The 27,625-nt window shown below is 43.5% G+C and overlaps 1 protein-coding gene across 4 annotated transcripts in view; it reads left to right on the top strand.

Annotated features, from left to right (window-relative positions):
- The window catches only part of TTC39B (tetratricopeptide repeat domain 39B), a 136,628-nt gene that overhangs the window by 58,536 nt on the left and 50,467 nt on the right, over positions 1-27,625 (top strand). For 3 of the 4 annotated variants that reach the window (XM_053291116.1, XM_053291115.1, XM_053291119.1), the window contains one exon: positions 6,476-6,510. In XM_053291116.1, coding sequence (XP_053147091.1) covers positions 6,476-6,510 — 35 coding nt within the window. Of the gene's footprint in view, positions 1-6,475; positions 6,511-18,184; positions 18,448-27,625 lie in introns of those variants that run through there. The other variant, XM_053291118.1, reaches the window with a different exon arrangement.

The raw sequence follows: 27,625 nt of genomic DNA, 5'->3' as shown, positions 1-27,625 counted from the left end.
TTGTCTTTTGCTTGGTTTGTTCTGCTCCTCCATGAAAACACACAGACAAGTGGTTAAAAATTAACAGCATTTATTCTCACTCAAATCTTGACAGCTTTCAGCAAACAGCAGTAAGAGACAATTTCAGGGTTCCGGCAGCAAGTTCTTGGCATTGATAAGAAATTTGGCTGTCCGGAAATCAAATACCTTCACACTTTCTCTCGTTCCTTTCTCCCTCCCCTCTCTCCTTACTGTGGTTTCTTGAAGGTGGTGTTCCTTGAAGATCTCTCTGCTTTTTGTTCTCTTATCCCTTATAAACTGTTCCCTTATGTACTGTCTTAGAGTTACCCACTCAAATTTTTGTCTCCCTGTTTGTCTCAATAATCATTGGTCAGAAGAACTCAGACCACGGATGACCTATAGATCAATTGGTCAATCCATATTGTGCGTAGAATTTGTGCAAACTATACCTGCGAAATCTGTATCTAGGTGTTTTAATGAAAGTACCTATAGCACAATTGCATCATATAGAACTTTCTGTGGTTTATGCTTATCCTGTCAAAATGCCATATCCCTTCAAATCACCTTTGAAGTAGAACTCAAACTAAACTGGGAAAGTTGCCAAGATGCATTTGGTTGTGCCCTTCAGTGTACCCCCGAAAGAACACCCTCTGACATTTGGAAACTGCTTGAAACTTCTAAAATAACAGATCATAGTGAAGACAGCAGAGAGGGCATGTTTCTGCCATCATAGGCCCAAAAGTCATTGTCAAGCAGACTGGTCAACCTGGCCATAGAAAAATGCCCTTCCTGGGGTCTAACACATCCCATACGACTCGTACAGGACATATACTCGTATTTATTCCACCAACCCTGCCAGCTTGAAAAATAGCTTGTAGAGGTTATCTTAATCAGAAAAAATGGTCCAAGAGAAATGGTTAAGTACCCGTTCTCAGCCACCCTTTTGATCAAAATTGCAGCTTGATGAAAAATGACAGTTTTTCAGTTAAGAAGTAAACATCAGAATGTAGCATACATCTGGTATGTAATGTCGACTGGTCCTGAAGGACAACTTTCAGCAGTATTCCTCATTTAAGTATTGAATTACTTTACTTCATGAATTACTTTATCAAAGGTCGAATTTATCTGTGCAAGAAGTGGCAGCTGGCAGGGGTGGATCCAGGGCAGGGGCGGTGCAAGGGCACAGTTGCACCCCCTGTGAATTTGGATCCAGGTCGTCAGTTCCTCAGCAGCAGCAGAGTAAAAAGGGGGGGGGGTAACTTCATGCTGTGAGTCCTGCTCTCTCCTAGCAGCAGCAGCAGCAGCAGCAGCAGCAGCAGCAGCAGCAGCCTGATTTGTTCTCCTGAGGTCTTGTGATCCTCCCCTGGTCTGACTGGCCTCTGAATGTACTGCAATGTGCCAGGAGGAGGATGGAGTTGCTGGCTGTTGGGCTTGTCTCCCCTCAGGAAAGTAAAACATTTTCTTCAGCGCTTAAGGCAATGAAACAATTCAGATGATGGCTAGAATGACGCTGGAGGGAGAGTAGTGATAAATCTAACTGATCACGAGCGAAAACCTATCTTAGGGTACTCCATGGCAATGGGGGGCATGAAGAAACGCTTTTGCTTCACCTCCATTGCATCTGCTCAGTGCAGACCAATGGAGCTGTTCCATGTAGCAAATACGTTGCTGCACACATCCCCCCCTCCCCAGATAATGGGGGAGGAACCATTTACAGCCCATTGTGATCAGTTTGCATGTCACTTTGCAGATAAAGTCATTCGCATCCATGTTGATCTATACTCCAGGGATCTGACTGTTCCAGCAGATGTGCCGTGGGTACCATTTGCTCCTATTGTGTTGGATTCTTTTCAGTTAATGCAGCCTGAGGATGTGGACAAGATTCTGGGCAGTGTGCAGGCAACATCTTGCACTCTTGACCCTTGCCCTTCATGGCTAATAAAATCTGCCAGGGAGGGAATAGGCAGATGGTTGGAGGCTATAATCAATGCCTCATTAAGGGAGGGCAAGCTACCACCATGCCTCAAGGAGGTGATGGTAAGACCCTTATTAAAACATCTCTCCCTTGCTTGCTCCAACCTAGACAACTATAGACCAGTTTTTAACCTTCTCTTCTTGGGCAAGGTGATAGAGTGTGTGATGGTGTCCCAGCTGCAGAGGGCTTTGTATGATACGGATTATCTAGACCCTTTTCAGTCTGTCTTCCGTTCTGGATATGGGACTGAAACTGCCTTGGTTGCTTTAGTGGATGACCTATGCCGGGAGCTTTACAGGGGGAGTGCGTTCCTGTTGGTTCTGCTGGACCTCTCAGCTGCATTTGATACCATCAACCATGGTATCCTTCTGGACCGCCTCTCCAGTATAGGGATTGTAGATACTGCTTTGGAGTAGCTTTGGCCCTTTCTTGGGGAAGGGTTCAGAAGGTGGTGCTGGGAGACTACTGCTCGGCTCTGTGGCCATTGGCCTGTGGGGTTCTGCAGGGCTCAGTTTTGTCCCCCATGCTATTTAACATCTACATGAAACCGCTGGGAGAGGTCATCCGGGGACTTGGAGTGAGTTGTCAGCAATATGCAGATGACACTCAGCTCTATCTCTCTTTGTCACCTGATGCTAGGGAGGTAGTGTATGTCCTGAATCAGGGGCTGGAGGCAGTATGGGTTGGATGTGGGCTAACTGAGACTGAATCCAGGCAAGACAGAGGTACTGTTGGTCAGTAGGAGAGCCAATCGGAATGAGGAGATTCTACTGGTTCTGGATGGGGTTGCACTCCCCTTGAAAGAGAGTACGCAGCTTGGGGGTATTGCTGGACCTGGCTCTGCATTTGGAAGCTCAAGTGGAGACAGTGGCCAGGGGTGCCTTTGCAAGGCTTTAGCTAGTGCTCCAGCTGTGTCCATTTCTCGAGAAGGCAGATCTGGCCACTGTACCCACACCTTAATCGCGTCATGGCTGGATTACTGTAGCCCCCAAATCCTTTTTAGTCTGCCCTGGGTTGTGTGGTTTGTGCCCTCAGGAACCTATGTGTTAAAAAAAAGGAGGACGCTGAACTTGCACTGGGGGAGGGGGCACCGCCTCTAAAGGCCTTTAGGTCCGGCCTCCAAAATTACCTAGGTGCACACCTACAGGAGAGAAGTAATCTCAATTTGTGTGCATATGTTTCTTTGTGTGTGAGAGAGTTTTACACTATAAGGCAAAACTGTTCTAATACTTGTAAGAAAAGCTCTCTATCCCAACAATATACTCAGAATATTAAAAGCTTTAAAAAGAATAGGAGGGAAGGAAAAAATGCTATGACAAAATGGTTCTTTCTCAACATATTTCCCCTTATAATCATCATTACTATTTTATTTTGCTTTGTGCTTGTAACAGTAGCTCATACACAAATAGCTTACATATTGTCTTTTGTAATGGATTAAAATACCCCAACTTCTTGAAAGTAGCTTCACAAATTGCTAAAATGAACATTAAGCATCCTCTTAATTACTATACCACACTGGTATAAACTGTGCGAGTATTCATTGCAGGAGAAACCGATGCAGGAGGAAAAGGAGATTCATTTTTAGTGGTGAAGTAAACTAGTAGGGAGGAGAGTGTTCAGAGGCGTATCTAGGGAAAATAGTGCCTAGGGCAAGCACTGAAATTGTGCCCCCTGTCCAAACATCTGACACCCATCTTTCAGATAACTTTACCATAATATCAGCTCAAAAATACAAGTCAAGCCCGTTAATCTTTTAATATTTCAAAAACTATTTAGCAGTGGACGTAGCCAGACCAAAAAATGCTGGAAAACTACAAATTTCAGTATGCTGGGGCTCATGAACTACCCAAATACTATGTGGAGGTGTACTTGGAAAACTAAACAGAAGTGCCTGTCTAATTCCCTACTATGCATTGTAGCATCACTATTACATAAGTTTTAAAAATAAATGGAGAATTATGACTTTTCCCAGATACTCTGAAAATAATTAAAGGATATGCAGAGTAAACTGTATCACTGCTTGGAATATATTCTAATATTTCAGAAAGACAGTTAAAATGAGAGAAAGAGAGCAAGAAACTCCCAGTGGGCCTTAATACTAAGGATTTCACATTGATTCAAAGACAAACTCACCATCAATAGCCATATTATTAAGACATCACATTTAACTCACTTATCAGAAGAGGCAAAGTACAGGTGAAACTCGGAAAATTAGAATATCGTGCAAAAGTTCATTAATTTCAGTAATGCAAATTAAAAGGTGAAACTGATATATGAGACAGACGCATTACATGCAAAGCGAGATAAGTCAAGCCTTAATTTGTTATAACTGTGATGATCATGGCGTATAGCTCATGAAAACCCCAAATCCACAATGCCAGAAAATTAGAATATTACATGGAACCAATAAAACAAGGATTGAAGAATAGAGCAATATCGGACCTCTGAAAAGTATACAGTGTACTGTGCTTGATTGGCCAGCAAACTCGCCTGACCTGACCCCATAGAGAATCTATGGGGCATTGCCAAGAGAAGGATGAGAGACATGAGACCAAACAATGCAGAAAAGCTGAAGGCCGCTAATGAAGCATCCTGGTCTTCCATAACACCTCATCAGTGCCACAGGCTGATAGCATCCATGCCACGCCGCATTGAGGCAGTAATTGCTGCAAAAGGGGCCCAAACCAAGTACTGAATACATATGCATGCTTATACTTTTCAGAGGTCCGATATTGTTCTTTTCTTCAAAGGCGGGCGGGGGGGTTTGAGGCACACCCCATGCACATGATGTCATGTGCACAGGATGCCTTCAGAGGGGCCGCCGGGCTCCGCGCCTGGACCCGGGCCGCCGGGCTCCGCGCCTGGACCCGGGCCATGCATGGCCATGCAAACCATGACTTAATGATTTTAGTTCCTGTAGACTCAGCAGTCCAGAGTTCCAGTTCAGTGATAGGGACTTCATGGTCCAGTGATTCAGCTTACAGGGAAAGAGTTTGAGCACATAGTGGACACTTGGCCAGCCAAACATCTGGGAAGTAGAAGGCCGATAGTGCCCATCTCCCATGCCATTAGTCTTTACACTGGGGTTCAAGAGCAAAGGCTTTTTAATAGAGATGTCTGCTGTTATGTTCCAAAGGCAGGAAAACAGAAATGTAAAGGGAACAATGGGGGATTTAATTAGTTGCCTGGAAACTTCTCTTGCTTGTAGGTGGGGCTGTTGGGGTTCCTAGGAATGATGGGACTCATTAAGTATGCAGGGAATGCCAAATGGATGATTCACATTCTCCTAGGCAGTTTTGCAGCAGCTGAGATTTGCCTAACACAGCAGTTTGACCCATCTGGGGGTTTGCTCTTGTCCTGATATCAAGCACCTGTCTGTGCATGGGGTTCTGTTCAGCCTTGCTTAGATCAGAGGCTAAATTTTCCAAGATGGGAAGGATGCTGTCCACTTGCCAATATTTCTTAATATGACATCATGTTTCAGAGCCCTCCAGTGTCCCCTCTAACAGGGATTCCCAGATGTTGTTGACTACAACTCCCATAATCCCCAAGCAAAAACTATTGCAGCTGGGAATTCTGGGAATTGTAGTCAACAACATCTGGAAATCCCTGTTAGAGGGAACACTGGAGCCCTTTGATTCTGTTTTGTTCCTCTAATTACTAGCAGTTACTTAATTCAGCCTGTATTTAACTCTGTCTCTGTTCTGTATTCCAACACACTTGAGTCTGCTTTAATTCCAGGTTAAGCTATATAGTGTCCTTTTTGAAAGAACTGAGGAAAGCCCTTCAGTAATCAGATTAAGCAACTCTGAAGGGAAATTACATTTAGGAACATGAAATGATGTCCATGTTGTTGACCCAGAAAACCTTGAGAGTTGGCAAAAGCACCTGACATGTATGCACCTCCCAATTTAAGTAGTTTTCCCATTAATAAATCTACATTCTCTTCACCAATAAAAAATGTCTCCGCCCCCATCCACACTTACAAGGGAAAATATGTTCTTCACAAAAAAACAAATATCCAATTCTGCCATCAGTTTCTCCTCTCTATAGATCTCCCTTTTCCTGCCTAGCTGGTCTTATCTCATTAGCAAAGCTTTAATCTCTTGGATTCTGGTCTGTGGATATGATGTTGAATAAATAAAGCACAGGTTATGAAATATTAAATGTATGCAATAGTTTTTATAGGTAATTGGCTGTGTACTTTATTTAATAATACAACATTGATTCTTATCACTAGATCTTTCAGTACTAATTAGTATACTTTTAGGATTCATTGAGAACTGTACACATTTGAACTCTCCAGAAATATTAACATTTGCACACTATGTGCAAAACTAGAGAGAGACTAGAAATTCAGTGTGAATATATGATCCACTATAGAAAATTAAAACTATAGAAATCAGTAAATACTGATACTTAAATTTCTGTACAAAATATTTAAACTTTAATTTATCACTTTTCAGCTTACTAACAATGTGTTAATACTAAATTTTGCAGGAAAACTTTGAAGATGCCTTTGAAAACATCCCTGTGTAAGTACAATTTTATTATTGCATCATTCTGCTAAGGGAAGAGAGAAGTATACAGTGAAACTAAATGTACTGTGATCCTCTCAATTCTTCCAACATTGCCTCCTGACAACACAGTTTCTCCTTGTCTCCTGATGGTTTTCACAACCCATTGCTTCCTTTCTGCTCCCAGAGCACAGGTAGCCCGCTGCTCCTTTCCTCCTCCTTTTCTAGTTCATGATTGTAACTCCCCTTATTTAGAGCCCCTCAATCAGAGGTATCGGCTCCTCTTTCCACTCTCTTAACTGAGAGGAGAAGAGGCAGTAGGAAAAGCAAGACTGTAGTTTCCTTGACGTATCTGTTAGGGGTGTGCATGGAACCGGCTGGCCTGGTTCGGTTCAAGTCAGAACTGGACTCGAACCTGACCAGCCCAGTTTGGTTCTACACCGCCTCGATACCCCCCTGGTCCGGTCCGAGGGGGGTTCGTGAACTTTTTAAAAAATATATGTATATATTTTTAAACCTTCTAGCCCCTTCGGAGGGCCTCATCTAGGCTGTGGGTGGGGGGGTTCGCAAAGGTTCCCCTTCCCCCCACCGGCCTCCCTCATCATCGCTGTGGCCTGTTCGGCCACTTTATCAGTAGACTCATGTGTTGGCCATTTTGGGTGTTGCTGCACATGCGCAAATGGTCTCTGCGAGGCCTAGCATGGCCTAGGGCCTTGCAGAGGCCATTTGCTCATGCGCAGCAGCCATTTTTTAAATTTTTTAAAAATGGCCACCAAAACAAAATGAACGGGCCACAACGGTGATGAGGGAGGCTGGCAGGGGGAGGAGGAACCTTCATAGACCCCCCCCCCCGCGGCCTTGATGAAGCCCCCCAAAGGGGCTAAAAGGTTTTTTAAAAATCTTTCAAAAAAAAAAGTTCGCTAACGTGGCAGGGGGTTCAGGTTCGGTTCCAATCCAGACAGACCATTGGGGGGGGTTCGATTTGACCCCAAACCATCGAACCCCAAAAACCAGAACTGCGAACTCCCAAACCAGTTCTGCACATCCCTAGTATCTGTGTGCTGGGGACATGTTTGTTAATGTTTCTGTTCACTGTAGAATAGTGAGTAGAAGAACTGAGCTGCATGGAAGCCACATGTTGTTAACAAGTCAGTTAGATGACCTTTTATATATACTATCTAACATGTGACAATGTAAGATTTTCTGGCATATGCACAGAGGTTTATCAGTTAATAGGTGGGGAGGAACAAGGATTCTGAGGGGTCAGACCAGGAGAGCTCTCTCCTGCAGCCTGTCGTCTAAATTGTTGTTGTGTGAGAGAGGAGTAGGGAGGACATGATGGTTGTGGTGGTGGGAAGTGACAGTGAGCTCTTTAGGTTGCCCAGTCCCAGCCTTTTGTAAAGTAAAAAGTACATCATGCCAACCCATGATGGCAGCTTGCAAGATGGACTTCTGATGCTTCCGTCGGAAATCCTTGTGGAGCAGTCGGTGTTCTGTTACCTCTTATTCCCATTTATTGCCAAAAGTTGATTCCTAAGTTCTTCCTTATAATTACACTTTTGTGGATGTCACGGAATTAACTCTTCTTGAGAAATTAATCCATTAGGTGGTCTTAAGCAAGCTACTGTTCTATCAGCCTCAGCATCTAATATACAGTTTGGGATAAAATTTTAGCTGGACAGCTATTGCATAGGAAGGACTGATGTGATTAAGCTTGTCCATGTGGTGTTGGGCCTGTTCCTTTTACAGCAGTACAATGGGATTAATCTGTAGGATAGTAGTTTGTTCTGTGCCGCTGGTGGAATGCCGACAAAGCTGTTGTAAGGACTGTGATTGTAATACACACCTTGTACACATGAAATGTGTTATACAAATGCTAAATATTTATAATTACAAATCAGTTCCTATGGTATCAGTATATTAAGTAGAAATATAGATATGTGATGATGTAACTACTTAAAAAGTAGTTCAGTTTCTTTGTAATTACAAGCTGCAGCTGTTGGTATAAAGAAACATTAGAAGTGATTTCTTCTCTCTTGTATTTATCTTTTCCTCATACTGAAGCTGGATATTCTTAATCCCTGATCCTGCCAAAGCTGCTCTGTGTGGTATTACTGCAGAGACAGAAACCTGAAGTGTTTAAGAAAGGTTAGCCTTTTAATCTCAAAACTGTGCTTAAAGATTCCACTATTATCCCTTCATAAAGGAACCACCTTCCAGGATACAGAACTGGAATAGTACCAGGAAGTATTGAAAAGAACTCCATGTTCTGAGAGTTCTTTCAGATGTGCAAAGTAAAAAGTTGTGCTGTCGAGTTGGTCGACTCCTGGTGACCACAGAGCCATGTGGTTTTCTATGGTAAAATACAGGAGGGGTTTACCATTGCCATCTCCTGCACAGTGTGAGATGATGCCTTTCAGCATCTTCCTATATCGCTGCTGCCCAAAACAGGTGTTTCCCATAGTCTGGGAAACATACCAGCGAGGATTTGAACCGGCAACCTCTTGCTCACTAGGCAAGTTACTTCCCCAATACAGTAGGAAGGTATTAATCCATTCCACAACCAAGCTAAATTTAAGCGGTTGGTTTTAAGTCTAGTTCTGCTTAAAGCTAATGTATTTTCATTCCCAAATACACTTATTAGGGAGTAAGTCCCATGTAATACATGGGGATTTATGAATGAAATACTTTGGTTGAACTGGTCTGTAGTGTTGAGTGCATGTATATTTGTTGGCAAATAATGTTCAAAAGATCTTGATGTGCTACAAAAGTAAAATGATTACACACAGAGGTGTAGCTATAATTGAGTGGATGGGTTCAAAGAACCTGGGGCCCCCAGCTCCTGAGGGCCCCCCAGCTCCACCCCTCCCTATTTTCTTCATTATCTCCCTCACTCAGAGGGGCCACTGGGGAGAGGGGTGAACACAGGCCCCCTCTTTGCTAGCTACACCCCTGATTACACAGTATAGAAAAGAATCCTATACCAAATCAGTTATGAAAATAATTGTTAGGTGAATATATGCCTCTTACAATGCAATTGTATTTATTTATTTATTTATTAGATTTATATACCGCCCTTCTGATACGGCTCAGGGCGATTCACAACATGATAAAAACAATTAAAAACAAATTAACAATTAAAATCAAACTATTAAAACACAATAAAACCAATAAAACAGCTAAAAGGCCTGAAAATCAGGGCAACAATTTAAAACAGTTTAAAGCAATTAATCATTTAAAACTCGGAAGGCCAGGTCAAATAAGTACGTTTTAAGGGCTCTCTTGAAGGACAGCAATGATCTCAGATTATGAATTTCTGCTGGGAGTACATTCCATAGCCCAGGAGCAGCTACAGAGAAGGTCCGCCTCTGCGTCGCCACCAGATGAACTGGTGGCAACTGGAGACAGACCTCCTCAGATGACCTTAACGTGCGGTGGGGATCATGTAAAAGAAGGCGCTCTCTTAGGTAACTTGGACCTAAGCTGTTCAGGACTTTAAAGGTAATAACCAGCACTTTGTATTTTGCCCGGAAACATATGTTTTGAAACAGCCAGTGTAGCTGTTTCAAAACAGGCATAATATGGTCTCTCCGGGTTGCCCCAGAGACCAGTCTGGCTGCCACATTCTGAACTAACTGAAGTTTCCGGACTACGTACAAAGGCAGCCCCACGTAGAGCACATTGCAGTAGTCAAGCCGGGAGGTTACCAGCTGATGCACCACTGTTTTGAAGTCATCCTCTTCGAGGAATGGGCGCAGCTGTCAAATCAGCCGAAGCTGATAGAAAGCACTCCTGGCCATGGCCTCCACCTGATATATCAAGGTGAGACCTGGGTCCAGGAGTACTCCCAAGATGCGCACCTGCTCCTTCTGGGGGAGTGTAACCCCATCCAGCACAGGGAAATCTAACTCATCCCTCAGATTCTGAGCCCCCACAATGAACACCTCCGTCTTGCTTGGATTCAGCTTCAATCTGTTCTCCCTCATCCAGCCCATTACAGCCTGTAGGCAGGCATTTAGAGAATGAGTGCCATTTCCTGAAGATGAAAAGGAGAAGTAGATTTGGGTGTCATCAGCATACTGATAACACCCAGCACCAAATCTCCTGATGACCTCACCCAGCGGTTTCATGTAGATATTAAAAAGCATTGGTGACAGAATGGAGCCCTGTGGGACTCCATATAACAGCTCCCGTTTTGAGGAGCAACTGTCACCAAGCTCCACCGTCTGGAATCTACCCGAGAGATAGGAGCGGAACCACTGCAAAGCAGTGCCTCCTATCCCCAGCTCCCCCAGGCGATTCAGAAGGATACCATGGTCGATGGTATCGAACGCCGCCTAGAGATCCAGAAGAACCAGCAGAGTCACACTCCCTCTGTCGATTCCCCGGTAAAGGTCATCCATCAGGCCGACCAAGGCTGTCTCAACCCCATAGCCAGCCCTAAAGCCAGTTTGAAATGGGTCTAGATAATCAGTTTCCTCCAAGACTGCCTGGAGCTGGTTGGCCACCACCCTCTCAATCACCTTGCCCAACCAAGGGAGATTGGAGATTGGCCTGTAACTGTCCATCACTAAGGGATCCAAAGAAGGCTTCTTTAGGAGTTGTCTAATCAATCCCTCCTTCAAACAAGGGGGCACCCTACCCTCCCTCAGTGATGCATTTATGATATTAACTAGGCCATTTCCAACAATCTCCCTGCTAGATAAAAGCAGCCAAGTCGGACAAGGATCTAGAGAACAGGTGGTAGGCCTCACAGACCCAAGCAGCTTGTCCACATCCTCAGGAGTCACAGATTGAAACTGATCCAATCTAATACTGCAAGAGAGATTGCTGGACACCTCTTCCATAGACCCTGCAAAAACAGTGGAGTCCAAGTCGGCCCGAATACAGGAGATCTTTTTTGCAAAAAAACCATTAAAGGCATCACAGCAGAACGACCCCAGGGACTGATTTGAAGTAGAAGAAGCAGAAATCAAACTCCTCACAACCCAGGATAGCTCTGCTGAGTGCGAACCTGCAGCCGCAATGCGCGCAGACCAAAAGCTCTTTTTTGCCGCATGCACCGCAACTGCATAACTCTTCAAATGGGTGACATGCTGTATCCTATCAGATTCGAACCGAGTTCTCCTCCACTTGCGCTCTAGTCGCCTACCCAACCGCTTCAGCCCCCGCAACTCTTCAGTATACCAAGGGGCCATTTTTGCAGCAGGTCGGAAGGGACGCTTAGGAGCAATCATGTCTACTGCCCTGATGAGTTCCCTGTTCCAGGTTCCCACAAAGGCATTGAAAGAATCACTGGCTGCACCAACGTCAAAATCCTCCAAGGCCTTTTGAAATCCCACTGGGTCCAGCAGCCTTTTCGGACGGACCATCCTAATAGGTTCACCACCCCTGCAGGGGTGGATTGCGGCTGTGAGACCAACCTTAACCAGGTAGTGGTCCGTCCATGACAATGGGGAAACCACTGGATCCCGCACCCATGGAACACCCCCCTGATCCGAACAAAAGACCAAATCGAGTGTGTGGCCGGCAACGTGAGTTGGTTCAGAAACTAATTGGGATAGGCCCATAGTTGTCATGGCCGCTATGAACTCCTGAGCCGCACCAGACAAGCCAGTCCCAAAGTGGATATTGAAGTCCCCCAGCACTAAAAGTCTAGGAGACTCCAACGCCAACTCCACGACTAGCTCCATCAGCTCAGTTAGGGAGTCAGCTGGGCAGCGGGGTGGACGGTACACCAACAGAATCCCCAATCTATCCCTAGTCCCCAGCCGCAAAAATACGCACTCGATATAAGTCAGCTGTCTCACAGGGGCCCTGGTAAGGGAAATGGTATTCTTATGGACCACAGCCACTCCACCCCCCCGCCCACATCCTCTAGCCTGCTCCACGACAGAGTAACCTGGTGGGAGAAGCTGAGCCCACACAGGACCTCTCGCCTCCCCCAACCAGGTCCCAGTTATACATGCCAGGTCAGCTCCCTCATCCACGATCAAATTGTGGGCAATTTCGGTCTTATTCTGAACTGACCTGGCATTACAGAGGAGCAAGGCCAGACTTTGTGGGTCATTGGGGCTGCTCCCCGAGGCCTGAGAGTTGACAGAGCAGTTGGAAGTGGAAACAGTCACTAAGTTACTAATTTCTCTTCCCCTGTAATGGCCAGCTGCTCTGCCTGTGCCAGTTCTTCTATTCTCCACCACAACAGTAATAGCTGCCCCAGAAATGCTGGGCACACTCCCAGAACCATCCCCCTCAAGAGAGCCCAAACACATATTTGATAAAGGCCTGGCACAACCCAACCCCCCAGTCCTCAGCCCCACCCTCGAAGGCCCAGCCCCAAAGGTCGGCCCCCTTTGGCGGCCCGATGACTACACCTTTGGCGAGCCTCCCTGCTTTTAAGCCAACAAGCCCTGAGAGCCACTCCTCTCATGTGTAGCTCCCAGAAGAGGCTCCAGGTGGATCTCCTCAACAGAGGAGATTGTATGCATTGTATGCATGTTTTTATTCCAGAAGTAAGTCCTCTTGAATTCAGTGGGTAAGCATGCCCAGGTAAGCATGCATGGGATTACAGCCTTATCTTGGGAATTCTTCAATGTGTTTTTTTCCAGTTTGACTTCTGAAATATTTTATTCTTTTTGCTAGCATGTGCTTGAAAGAAGACATTGAAGTAGGTTGAGTCATCCAAAGACACTTGCATGGTCACCATACATTTACTGTAAAATGTCAAATCTAATTGGAGAGAAAAAGTACAAGCTTTGGTTGTGTGAAGCCACCTGGAATCTCTGCCCCCGCCCCCCTTTATAATTATATACTTAAAGCTTGATACAGTGTACACCATTTAGGGTCAAACTATATATTATCAAGAGCTGAGCCATGAGTAGCAGTCATTAGGATGCACAGGCCCAAAGCTGGAACTGAGAGAGCTAGGAACATACCAGGGGTCATATCAGATTGACAGTCAGGAGGGCCAAGACAGGAATCAAAAGTCAGTAACATGAAAAAGATCAAGCCAGATCATCAGTGAGAAGCCAAAGAGCCAAGTCAAGGGCCAAAACAAGTAATCATCAGGAGCTAGAGGGTCTTACAGGAGCCAGGAAGACACTGAAGATCAAGTCAGGAAACAGTCAAGAGCCAGAGGGTTAGCACAGAAACAAACCAAGGATCACACCAAACAGACCAGGAGAAAGCATGACACCATACCAGCACAATAGGACATAATACTGAGACAAGGCCTGCCTCAGCCAGTAAGCCCTTTATACTTCCTGCTACAAAGAAAGGCCAATGAGTGCTCCCATAGGGTGGGGCTTGTCCAGGGCAAAGGAAGGCTAAGAGGCTGCTGCAGTGTAACACAAGAGGCAGCAACAAATAGGGCCTCGGGAGAGGCAAAGCATGGCAAATGTGATCACATCATTTGGCCCTGGATATGGGTCCATTTTTCAGTGTAAATAGCAGCCGCTGGGGTGTGAGAGTGAGAGAGAGATCTGGATCAGCATTGCAGAATGGGAGGACTTGAATGTTTGGCTCCCATCACAGTTCTGATCCAGATTGCCTCTCCTGCAGCTATGTGGAGGGAAAACCAAAAATGGGCTGCAGATAGATAGCAGAGCCCGGCATCCATGCAGTCACCTGGGAGGAGGGAGGAGCTTGCTGCTGCCCGCACAGCAGGCTTTCAGAAGTTAAAACCGCCCAGAGATGCAAGTTTTTGGCGGTATAGAAATATTTCAAATAAAAATAAATAAAATTAAAAGGGGGCACTGTGACTCTCCCCTCCTTGCCCTCCCCTACAGCCAGCCACCGCCTCCACTGCACCCCATCCTGCCGCCAGCAGTGGCACTCTTTAGGGGGCAAAAGGGGAACTTTCCTCTCACTTGGTCCCTACCCCCCCCCCGTAGCTACTGCTGCTGTGGCTTTTAAAAAAAAAGTAAGAAGTGGGAGCTTTCCTCTGCCCCCACCCCCACAGCTACTGCCATCGCCGCTTCTCGAATTTTGCCACTGTAGGCAGATGCCTACTCTGCGTTAATCTGCCATTGCCTCTATTCTTCCTGTCCTTGGGTAAAGGTAAAGTGTGCCATCGAGTTGATGTCGACTTCTGGCGACCACAGAGCCCTGTGGTTTTTCTTTGGTAGGATACAGCGGGGGGTTACCATTGCCATCTCCCGTGCAGTATGAGATGATGCCTTTCAGCATCTTCCTATATCTCTGCTATCTCTGCGATTTAGGTGTTTCTTATAGTCTGGGGAAACGTACCAGTGGGAATTCGAGATGACAACCTCTGGCTTGCTATTCAAGTCATTGTATGCATGTTTGGCACAACATGCATTGTATGCATGTTAGGTCCTTGGGCAGCCAACTCTTAAACCAGGACTGCAGAACTTGGACTTTCTACATTTGTTGGCCTGAAACTCCCATAATCCCTGACTATTGGCCACTGTGACTGGGGATTATGAGAGTTGTAGTCCAAAAACAGCATGCAGGCTGAAGTTGTACAGCCCTCTCAAACAAAAACTCTTACCTGATGAAGACCTGGGGGCAGAGCCTTATGGGGTTAAGGGGTGGGTCTAGCTGGAGGGGGGGGAGAGAGAGAGAGCGAAATGGCGGACACATGAATGTTTGAGGTGCAAAAGGGCTAACTTGTGGATTGTCTAACCAATTTGAACCAAATTTGGTACAGGTGTAGTGAGTTACCTCAATGGTGTGGTTTGTGATAATGTTATCCATCCCAATTCAAGATAGTGTACTTTTGGTAGAATTGGGCTAACATTTGAACCACCGAACGAATTTGAACCAAAGCTGGTACAGGTGTAGTGCCATATAGGGAAAGCTCAAGGGCATAGTTTGCTATGATGTCATCCAGCCCGATTCAAGATGGCGGACACATGAACGTTTGAGGCACAAGTAGGCTAACCCCTGCTAACTTGGCAAAGAGGCAACTTTTAACGTGGTCATTCTCTTTATTTAGCAGGGGGGGAGTAACTGGCCCTATCCACCCCCAGCACAGTACCTCAGTACCTCAGTGTACTGCTGATACATTGTACACATATATACCCCACTTCTTTTCTAAAGAGGGAGCCCAGACCCAATATGCATAAATGCATAAAGCATGCATATTCAAAATAAATACATGGGAATGGGGAACTGTCTGGAAGTAGGAAAACAATCTCCTCCGCCCCACACACACTGGAAGTGAAAGCCCTAGAACCCACAAAACCAGCCAAGCTAATTCTTTTCTGACCAGTTGACAGCCCTCCCCAAGCTCATCTTGCCAATAAGCACATAACATTTTCTGTATTTAGACTTGCTGTTGTGGCGGACTGACTGTATTATGGTAGATACATATGTCTGACTACCCCAAGGGTAAAGGGCAGTGGTGTGTCTTGTATAAGCACATAACATTTGTGTAACATAAATAACATTTGTTGTACACCGCCCAGAGACTTGTGTTTTGGGCGGTATACAAATGTGTTAAATTAATTAATTACTACATAATAAATACATAAATAAATACTTGCTATATGTGGGTCTGCATATCTGTGGCCCACCAGTTGTTACACAACTTCATTATCCGCAGATGTGAAAGAGTCAAAACCCACAGATCGTGGTTTCGGGACAGCCGGAAATGACCTCAGAGGTCATTTCTGCCCACCATTTTATGAAGAGAAGCCATTTTGCAGCTCTTTTGAACTAAAAGTCCCATTGACTGAATGCATTGGTATTTGCAGTTTCAATATTTGCAGTAGTAGCGGAGAACAGAACCCCCACAGATTCCAAAGTCCACCTGTATAAGCAAAGGGGAAAGTACAACATATTTGTAAAAAATAAATAAATGTGGAGATCCCAGTAATCAGTTATCCCTTGCTAGGGATGTGTTCGAAGCACTGTTTGAGCACTTTGAGAGATATTATAAAGGGAGCGTTAAGAGAACGGAAAGCAGGTGCTTACCTGCTCTCCACTGCCACTTCCAGCTGGGGTGGTGCATGTCCTAAAATGCCCTGCATACTGTCAACAAGCACATGGCGTCTGTGCATGTGCAGATGCCATGTGCATGCTGTTGGCGCACAGAGATTTTGGGACATGCACCACTCCAGCTGGAAGGGGCAGTGGAGAGTAGGTAAGCACCTGCTCTCTGTTTTCTTAAAGTTCCCTTTTTAATTTCCCTCAAAGTGCTCAAACTGCACTTCAAACTACGCTTCGGGCACATCCCTATCCCCTGCTAACTGAGCAAAGAGGCACCTTTAAAAAGAAATTTCTCTTCACTGAGCAGGGGGAGAGCAACTCGCCCTATCCAACCCCAGCACAGCATTCCTCCAGTGGCTGTTGCTGGTGTCTCTCTTATTTTTCTTTTTAGATTGTGAGATTTAAAATAATAATAATTTTAATTTTTAAAAGCTAGAATGGAAGCTGCTTAGCTAATGTCATGTAGATTTTTTTGCAACTATTGAGCCCTGTATTCAGCTTTCCCCCCATCTCAAAACTTGTATCTGTTTGAAATGGGCACATGCGTGCAGTTCAACAGTGAAATTGTGGTTTTTCTTGTTGTTGTTGTTTTTTTGGCTGTTAATATACCACTTCTCAAAGTGGTTTATATAACAAAAGTTTTAAGAAAATGATTTCCTGTCTCAAAAGGATTAACTATCTGTAGATACAAACACTAGCAACAGCTGCTGGAGAGATGCTTTGCTAGTCTAAAATGGGACATGTAATTACAGAAATAATTGCATAATCACATGACACCCACATGTTCCGTGATTGGTTGTCTTGGCCCACTGTATTTTGTTCGTCACATCTTGAACTGCTTCATAGCTGCACATGCATCAATCAGTACATTAATGAAGAACCTTCATTAAATGTATTATATTTCACAGCATTATATACAGAAGTCATTGCCAACCTTGGAGGTGTCAGCATCTCAGTACTGAGCCATCAAACCACATCTGTAAACTCATGCAAGTTTAGGGCATGAACCTGATGGCATAAAAGGGGGAACAAAATAAATTGACAGGAAACATATTCAGAGGAAGCACCCTTGTAGAATCGGAAATTCTGTGGTGATGTTGAAGAACTTTGAGCACTATGGTAGATGAACCAAAGAGATCTGAAGTGGTTTGAGAGGGTTACTAGATAGCTCACTTGCTCTTTTTGGTAGTCTCTTAGGATCAACACTGGGGAAATATTTCACATGGGAATGTAGATATTTCACATGGGAATGAGAACTTTAATGCTGTCATTATCATGTCTTTCCCAGATAGTGGTGGTCTCACATATGGCATATTTAGCTCATAGTAAGAAATCTTATCTGTATATGAAGAATTATTAAAGACTGCATATTTCCAGTAAATGTCTAATGTTCTCTAGTTATTCTAGGGCTATATTTAGAATCAGAGACAATGCATTATTAAGTAGTTTTGTTGCTTTCTGCTGTGTGTTCTTAAAAGGACATATGAAATAGCCTGGTTTAATTTTTCCATTAGATGTTAATCATTTCATGATAATTAAAGTGCAAAACTCAGAGCAACTTCTTTTGTCTTTCAAATCAATCAATCATTGAGTTGCCTTTGGTCTCCATCTTTCTCTTTGCAGTTAGGCAGTGATGGATTAGAATTAGGCTGCAGCACAGATGGGGAAAATCTCCCAGCATTCTCTTCCTCTAGAGGCATCATCTACCAGCATTGCTGTAGCTGCAGCTATTTCAACTGACATTTCTTTTAAATTCCGATATGGAGGACTCCTCTGATGACAGCTGCTACTATGTGAACTTTTATACATCTTTTGCTGTTTGATAACCAATTAATGAGAATCCCATGGGTATTGAGGGAGAAAACGGAGAAAATGGGATATACTTTAGCTGGATTTTGCTGGATTTTTTGTGTCTGACTGAAACAAAGCGTGTCTGGGAGAGGTTTCTCTTCCTTTAGCAGTTGCATTTATTCAGCAGAAGTTATCTGATTATTTATTTATGTGAGTATATTGAATCTTGTGTCTGCTAAGTACTTACTGAAATGGATTGTAGCAGTGAATGTGTAGTTGTTACATTATCCAGGGGAAATTTGCTTTGAGTGACTATTTTGTGAAAATACAGTGAGTTCAGCTCATCTTTGAACATTCATGGGAGGAAATTAATATTATAATTATTCAAGACATTAATGCTTTTTTTCTTCCTTTGTAGTTTGTTTCTAGCAGTCCTATTTGTTTTTGCTGATGTCAGTGATTTAATCAGCTGGGGTACTATAGGTTGCAGAAATACTGCAGGGTGTGTATTTTGGGATGTGTTCTTGAAACTACATCTGAGCTGGCGATGTGCAATGATATTGGTGAGATTCTCCCCGGAGTGATAGTTTCTTCTCTCCAATGACTTTGATGTTTTGGTCTATTACAATAGCTACTAAAAGAGCAATAGTTTCAAAAGATTAATAAGCCGAAAGTGATGTTGCAGCTTATCATTAGATTTGGAAGGTATTCTGCTACAATTGTATAAGGTATAATAAACTTCATGTAAAGCCTTGGGAAGTTGTGGGAAGTCCTAGAAAAAGGACCACTCTGTCTTAATCGTGTGTCTGGATCTGGGCCAACATTTGCATGACGCAGTTTCGGTGCCATAAACATCTGGCCTGGTTTTGTTGCCCTATATGCTTCTCTCTCTCTAGAGAAATTTTAAAATGAGCTGAACTGTGTGTTTTGTGTTTTGTCCCCCCACCCCACCCCACCCCTGTAGAGCTTTGTCAGCAATTGGTTAATGAGAGGTTGTATATTTTAATTTTGTTCATTGTTGTGTGGCTCTTTGTTGCATGGGTGTACATTATATAGTCCATTATATGCAATGGACTAGCAAGAATCTTCAGCAGTAACAACAATGTACTTTATTATGATTGCTGAAGATTCTTGCTCATACGCATTGGTTGCTTCTAGATAATGAGAGATGGGCAGTCCAGAAATATTAAAGGTAAAGCATGCCATCGAGTCAGTGTCGACTCCTGGCGACCACAGAGCCCTGTGGTTGTCTTTGGTAAAATACAGGAGGGGTTTACCATTGCCGTCTCCCATGCAGTATGAGTTGATGCCTTTCAGCATCTTTCCTATATCACTGCTGCCCAATATAGGTGTTTCCCATAGTTTGGGGAATATATCAGCAGGGATTTGAACTGGCAACCTCTGGCTGCTAATCAAGTCATTTCCCCGCTGCGCCATTTGGTGGCTACTCCATAAAGATTAACTGGTCCTAAATAATGTGCTAAAGTAGTACAGTATTTTCCTGAATCAAAGACTCGATTTCCCCCGAAGTTTTTTGATATTAGAAATCAGGAGTTCGTCTTTAATTCAGAGTCCTGTTCCTTTTGAGTAAATGCAGGTATAAGTGTGTTTAACCTCAATTTATCAGTGGGAGAGCCTTAAATTCAGAGTCATCTTCATTTTTGGTAATTACAGCAGTAGTTTTATGTGGTTAGCAAGGCAATGTTATGGATATGAATGCAGGCAGCAAAGCTACAAGGGAAATTAGCTGTGCAGCAAGGGGATTGCCTTGTTGCCATTTTTTCACAAGTGAATGCCGGTTGTGGAATGGAGGAGTATGAAACCTTGAACCAAGTGAAAAGAAGATAATATATCTACTTGCTGTTTTGTAATGCGTTTCAAAGAATAGCTGAGCACTCCCCCGGAGTATTACTGTTAGAATATTTGGCTTCTAACAAGCTAAAAATAAATAAATAAAAATGTTTAAATGTTTTCAAAAGGAATGGGTATGTAGTGGGAAGGGCTGAATTACCATTCACTGATGATGTCATAGACTTTAACCAATAGGTGCTGTGATATTCAAGCATTCTCGATTAATACAACACCCAAAATTGCATTGTCTACGAAGAACTAGAAGAATTTTTCCCAGTAGCAGCAAATTGCACTTTGAATGCTGAATACAGAGATTTTCCCACAACATGATAGCTGAGATCATGTTAGTGCCCTTGTCAGTATCCATTCATTTCAGTGAGGCTTGCACAAGACACCTTCACAGCAGATTTTGCCTTTGGTGTATCAGAACTGCAAAAACAATTATATCACATGTCTCGCTGTAAATAGTTTGTCCCCAGCATGTCTTTCACTGTATGCCATATCAGATTTTTTCATTGGATTGGGTCTAGTGAAAAAATTGCCTGATCCGATAAAAGGGTGTCCTGTATCAGCTCAGTGGGAGCTTGAAGCAACACATTGGGTAGTTCTTCTAAAACTTGCTGCCTCATAAGAACAATCCTGCTGGATCAGGCCCAAGGCTATCTAGTCCAGCATCCTGTTTCAGACAGTGTCCCACTAGATGCCTCTGAGAAGCCCACAGACAAGAGGTAAGGGTGTTCACTCTCTCTTGCTGTGGCTCCCCTGCAGCTGGTATTTAGAGGCATCTTGCCTCTGAGGCTGGAGGTGGCCTGTAGTCACCAGACTAGAAGCCATTGATAGACCTGTCCTCCATGAATTTGTCCAAGCCCTTTTTAAAGCCATCCAAGCTATTGGCCATCGCTACATCCCATGGCAGAGAATTCCATAGACTATGCGTTTTGTGGACCAACAAAACTTCCTTTTGTTGGTCCTAAATTTCCTGGTCTTCAGTTTCATGGGATGACCCCTGGTTCTAGTGTTATGAGAGAAGGAGAAAAATTTCTCTTTATCCAGTCAGTAGGCAGTGGTAATAGCATCATCATTTAAACATGCTGCTTTTCTTGCCTGAAAGCCAGCCAATAATGCTTTGGGGGAGAATGCAACATCATAACATGACATCCCTTTTGCTGTGCATTGCTGGGGTTGAAAATGCCTGCCTGTAGGTGCAGCTATTTTCTTTCCTCCAGTAATGCTCTAGGGAAAGGATGCAACATCCTGACATTGCATTCCTCCCTGGAGCATTATTGGCTGGCTGCCAGCGAAGAGCAGCAGCATGTTTAAATGCTGCTGCTGCTGGCTTTCAAGGCAGCAGGTTTTTGAAGAAGGACCACCCACTACATCATTGTAAGGTAAGTGCCCTAATCTCCCAATATATTGGATTGATCTGATGCATCATTCATTATTGGATTAATTTGATGAGGGCTCCCCAATCTGCTCATCATCCCCAATTTGATGAGGGCTCCCCAATCCCCAATCTGCTGATACACTTGATAGGGACCAAAATCAGTTCTGATCATTTTAGTGATGCATAACCCTACTACTAAAAAACACAAGACTATTATACTCTGCAAATAATTATAAATTACTGTAGCGAATTACCAGCCTTTGTCTCAGAGCAAGCCCACATGAGGGGAAGAAAAATGCTGAATCATCCCCCCCCCGCTTTCTGAGCAATGGCTTCTCCCCAATCTTTCCTGAATTCTTGTTAGAATCTAGGCTGCCACCATCGGCTTTTGTTAGTGGAAAAGTATACAAAAACCTTCCACATGGAAGCTTACACATTGTGAGAAAACTAACAGCTGCCGAGTCCCTTCCAGCCCCCTTTCTTCTGAGTCAAAAATCCACCTAGAGAAGCTTTTGAAATGCAAAGAACAAAAAAAGGGGGGGGGAATGCTTTATTCAAAATCTTACAGACAGATTCCATCTGAGACTCTCTGTTTTTAGTTACAGGTAAACAAAAGCAATACTCGGTGGTTACAAGAATGCTTCAAAAAGCACCCCAGCTGATGTTGGGGCGGCACATTTTAAAAATAATGGTTACCCATTTGCAAGCACATAAGCCCCAAAGCCCTGCCTTCCTTCTTGAACTCAACGAAACCATTCAAGTTTCCTGCCCTCCTAGCTTTCCCTGGACCTGCAGAGAGATTTTCCTGCAGCTCATGGCCACATGTTCTCCTCTCTGCCCTCCCAGCTAGCTTCAACTAAGATACCTTCTCTTCCCTCATGGCTGTCTAGGTCCCACCCACCTGGTGTGCTGGTTAGCTGATCCCTGGAGTTCACCAGCCTGTCAGTCAGGACAGGGTTCACTTCCGGTTTACTCTTTAGGGGATAGGAGGGGTTGATCACTACAATTACACTTACAAGTATCTTTCTGTAGTTTAGGGCTATGGTCTTATGTTTCAGGACCATATATAGTCATATATATTTGCAGTCAAATAACTACTCTCTGTAGGGCTGTTGCTATATATTTTGGAGACGTGTTAAAAAAAATAAGAAGCAAGCATTGTGGCAAGTTAGGCCATAAAAACAGTTTTTGCTTACAATGATTTTGATTTCTCTTAGCACTGATTCTTCTTTTAAAAAACATTTAGCACTGTTCATTATCTGTGGTGTACTGTATTTACCCAAATCCAGGACAAGGTTTTCCCCAAGTTCTTTGTTTTTAGAAAGTGGTTTTTTTGGGGGGGGGGTGTCACCTTAAATGTGCATACCAGGAATCCCAGCTGGGGTAGCTAGCTGTGATCAAGAGACCCACATGAGTTGCTCTGAGAGGCAGTGGTTGCAACCCCTAAAAGCCAGCTCTTCTGTTTGCCATACCCCTGAGTCCTGGAGAAAACACATTTTCACCAAGTTCTGCAAGCTGTGCATACTTAAAAGTAAACCCAACTTTGGGCTCTCACCCTGCCCCATGCTTCCACCAAGCTCTGCAGCTGCTTACTCAGAAGTAAACCTCACTAGCAACAACAAGTAACCCTTCCACTCCTCATCAACCTTCCGCCCCGCACACCTTCTTTCTCTGGCTGGCCACAATGGTCTGGGACCTGAAAGGGCACAGGCAACAGGGTATTAATGCATGCAGTGAGCAAACAGGGATGGAGGACCTGGTTGTGCACCATGGAAAAGAGGGAGGCTTGGCTAGGCAAGGCGAATCTAGAGGTGAGAAAATGAACTTGAAGATGCTGCGGGAGGGGTACGGGCAATCTGAATTCACACCAGGAGTAGTTGGTGCGTGTGTGTGACAAAAAAACAGCTGTGACGTACACACTTCCACACTCTTCCCTCTGTCCTTGGAGACATCAGCATGAGGGCAGCCCTTGTGCTTCCCGGGCTTTAAAAGAGAATCTGGGAATGGAATTCAAAGTAGGGTGCCCATTATCCACAGAAGACACTCTTGTACAGACAAGGAGGATGGTGGACCTTTTCAAAGTTAGATGACTTCATTTTATTTTGTTCAGAGAAGGACAATTAGATTGGATGTCTCCTCCTCATTCTCTCTTCTCTGCAGAATCCCCTGCCCTGGTGGAGACTGTCTTTAGAATGCCTCTCAAAGGTGATTTATCCACTGACTCTATAGTCACTCTTAGAGAGGGGAAAAGAGAGAGAGGCATTTATGAACATACACTCCTAGTTCACAAAGGAAAACAGTGAGAAGCAGTATGGGAAGTGCTGGTGCTTCTGAAAGCACTGGCAATAATGGGGGTTGGGAGGGCATTTCTCTATGTACAGACATATCTTTATTGTATATTGATTACAGTTACTATATGAATAAACAAGTTGTTCTGGTAAGAACTAATCTGCCTAACTTTCTTTCACTACAGTCTCAGTTGATAATTACCATCCTTACAAGCTAGCCCACTTCTGCCTTAAACATTCACATGCCTACCATCTTGAATTGGGGTGGATAACATCATCACAAACTATACTGATGAGGTGTCCCTGTATGTCCTTACAGCTGTAGCAAATTTGGTTCAAATTGGTTAGACAGTTCACAAGTTAGCCCACTTGCACCTCAAATGTTCATGCCTCTGCCATCTTGAATTGGGGTGGATGACATCCTTACAAACTATGCCCTTGAGCCGTCCCTATGTGTCTGTACAGCTGTTCCAAATTTGGTTCAAATCGGTTAGGTGGTCCATAAGGTAACTCAATTACATCTCAAATGTTCATGTGTCCATCATCTTGAACAGGATGGATGACATCACAAACTATGCTGCTAAGGTGTCCTTGTGTGTCCCTACAACTGTTCCAAGTTTGACTCAAATCAGTTAGGTGGTTCACAAGTTAGCCCACTTGCGCCTAAAATGTTCATGCACCCGCTATCTTGAATTGGGGAGGTATGACATCATCACAAACTATGCCATTGAGGTGTGTCTGTGTCGCTACAACTTTACTCAATTTGTTTCATATTGGTCTGTTGTGGATGCAGGGGACACATGGACACACATACATGCACAGAATGCCAGGTGATCTCATAAGCTTGCTTTCCTTAAGGAAAGTATGCTTACAAAATATTTTGTGGCCAGTATAACCTTTTTTTTGCGGGGTGGGGGTTGACTTAAATTCAGTGTCCTCTTTCTTTTGGATAAATATAGATATAACCTTTTTTAGGAGAGTTGTCTTGAATTCAGAATTGTCTTAGATTCGAGTAAATACATTATGCCCCCCTCTTTATTTATTTATTTATTTATTTATTTATTTATTTTAAAACTTGCAAATTGGAGAAAAATAAAGCCCTCAGTATCCTCTTTAGAATATATCATACTCATTTAGTTATTTAACTTAAACCCAATTTTAATGGGTTTTGTTGTTGTCAATGAATGCTGCATTTTTGTGTAAACATTTCAGACTTCCTAGCTAAAAATATGGCTAACTCATGAGTTAGCATGTGTTAAGCATGCACAAATAATTGATCTTAAGATATTTCTTTACAACTTTGGTCAGTGTACAGCATTTTTTAATTTTTTGCCTCTATGTCCCTGTTTCCATGGACTTGCCCACTAGCAAAACAGTGTTAGACGTGCACAACACTGATTTGAATCCTGCTCATTAAAAAAATAATGCTTTTTCTCCAATCAGCTTGTTTTTTAAAAAATGATTTTTTAAAAAAATCAGGAAAATTAGTGCTCTGCACAGACCAAACTCCTGACATTTTACTTATCAATTTGAAACCAGCATAACAAATGATAGGAGTAGCTCTGTTTTATAATTAAATGCTATACAATTTGTATCATATTCTTGATTTGAAGGTTATAAAGCATTGTTAATACTATTTTTTAAGTTCAATGTTAATATTAACATGGTCCTATAGAATTTCCAAATGGGCTTGAATCCAGGCATCTGTCACCTTGAAAGTGAAGAATTCCAAGTCCGTGTGGGAGACCTGGTTATAAGTTTGCTTTGGGGAGGTGCTGTAGTTCAATGCTATAGCATATGCTTTGCACGCAGGTGGTCCAAGGTTTAATCTGTGGTATCTCCAGGTAGGTCTGGGAAAGACAGTGACTGACATCCAGACAAACTGGAGCACCAAAAAACATTTCACGCACAAAACAGGTTTTGCAGCTCTCCCCTTTCCTGTATTGCCCACTGTGCTTCCTGAAAATGTCCCAAAAGGTTCTGCAACCCTCGGGGACATATTTTCAGGAGCACAGTGGGCTGCAGAAGGAAGGGGAAATTTTAAAATTGCTCTTCTCTAGTTGCATATGTTAAATATTAGTCTGGATGTCAGCTACTGTCTGGAGCTCTGAATATTGAATTAGATGGACCAACTGTCTGACTCAGTGCAAAGCAGTTTCCTGTGTTCATATTATGTTTTCAAGTTACCTTTTAAATCTTCTAATTGTTGAGTGTATTGTGTATTGTCATCAGTTTACCTCTTAAGGAGCTTATGCAGATATATTAAAGAGAAACTGTTAATAGCAGTTAAGAAATCTGGAATTGGCCACAAAATTGCCCACACCCTCCCCACACACCCCTCAGTCTTTCCGGTTACTGGAACTAATTTCCGCTTTAACCACAAAAGAGGCTTCAAACCATTTGCAAATCAGGTTAAATCAGGAAGCTTGGTTTGCTTTCAGTGTTGTTAACATTTGTTTCCAGTGTAATGTGTGACTATAGACAGACAAAAGGAAGAGCTTCTTCACACAGTGGAATTTGCTGCCACTGAATATGGTGATGGCCACTTGCTTAGATTGCACTAGAAGGTGATCAGACAAATTCATGGATAGAGGATAGCTCTATGGCTGTTCATCAGGATGACTTCTACCCCTGCTAAAAGAGCAAAGAGGCACCTTTTTGAAGTGGTGATTCTTTTTATTTAACAGGGAGAGAGCAACTGGCCCTATCCACCCCCAGCACAGCATCCCTCCAGTGGCTGTTGCTGGTTTATATTTCTTTTTTAGACTGTGAGCTCTTTGGGGAACAGGGAGCCATTTTATTTATTTATTTATTTATTTATTTATTTATTTATTTATTTATTTATTTCTATGTAAACCGCTTTGGGGACTTTGGTTGAAAAGTGGTACAGTATATAAAAATTTGTTGCAATCATCTTCGATACACTACCTCCGGGTTTAGCTTCCTATGTCAGAATACTGAGTGTAGGGAGCAATGGCAAGAGAGGGGTTTGCCTTCAGCTCATTCTTGTGAGCTTTCTAGAGGCATTTGGCTACAGTGGAAAACAGGACAGGGAGTGGCGAAAGGGGGAGGAGTAGCTCTGTGCATTAAAGAAGGTACAGTATCCAACAAGCTAGAAAGCCTAGGGGGACCAGTTTCCCCCAAAGAATAATTATGGGTGACAATATGAGGACTGAAAGGAAATGTGTTACTAGGGATGTGCTATCGCGCTCAAGATCAAAACACTGAGAGTGACCTGGAGTTGGAGGAGCAAATCAGAGAGGCTTCAAGGAGAGACAGAGCTGTAATAATGAGTGACTTCAATTACCCTCACATAGACTGGGCGGATTCACATGCAGGTATTGACAGAGAGGCCAGATTTCTAGACATGTTAAATAACTCTGCCTTAGAACAGTTGGTCAAGGAACCAACCAGAGAAGGTGACCTTGGACTTAATCTTGAGTGGTTCCCAGGACATGGTACAAGATGTAAGAGTTGTATAACAATTGGGGAACAGTGAGCATAGTGTGATACAATTCAGCTTATATATGAGTGGAGCATTGCCAAGGAAGTCTAACACAGATGCATTGGTCTTCAGAAGATGAAGCTTCTCAAAAATTAGGGGACTGGTAAAAAGGAAAGAGAAAATCAGGTGGGTCAAATCACTTCAGAAAGCATGGAACTTATTCAAAACCACAATAGTAGAAGCTCAGTTGTATATCAAGGAGGAGGAAAGGTACCACCAAGTTCAGGAGGATGCCAGCATGGCTAACAAGTAGAATCAGAGAAGCTATAAAAGGGAAGAAGATTTCCCTCAGAAAATGGAAGTCCTGCCCAAATGAAGAGAACAGAAAGGAACATAAACTCTGCCCCCCCCTCCCGCAAA

Source organism: Hemicordylus capensis, chromosome 2 (assembly GCF_027244095.1).
Source record: "Hemicordylus capensis ecotype Gifberg chromosome 2, rHemCap1.1.pri, whole genome shotgun sequence".
NCBI classification, from domain to species: Eukaryota; Metazoa; Chordata; class Lepidosauria; order Squamata; family Cordylidae; genus Hemicordylus; species Hemicordylus capensis.
The sequence above is the reverse complement of the archived record's forward strand: the minus strand, read 5'-3'. Positions and strand labels throughout refer to the sequence as shown.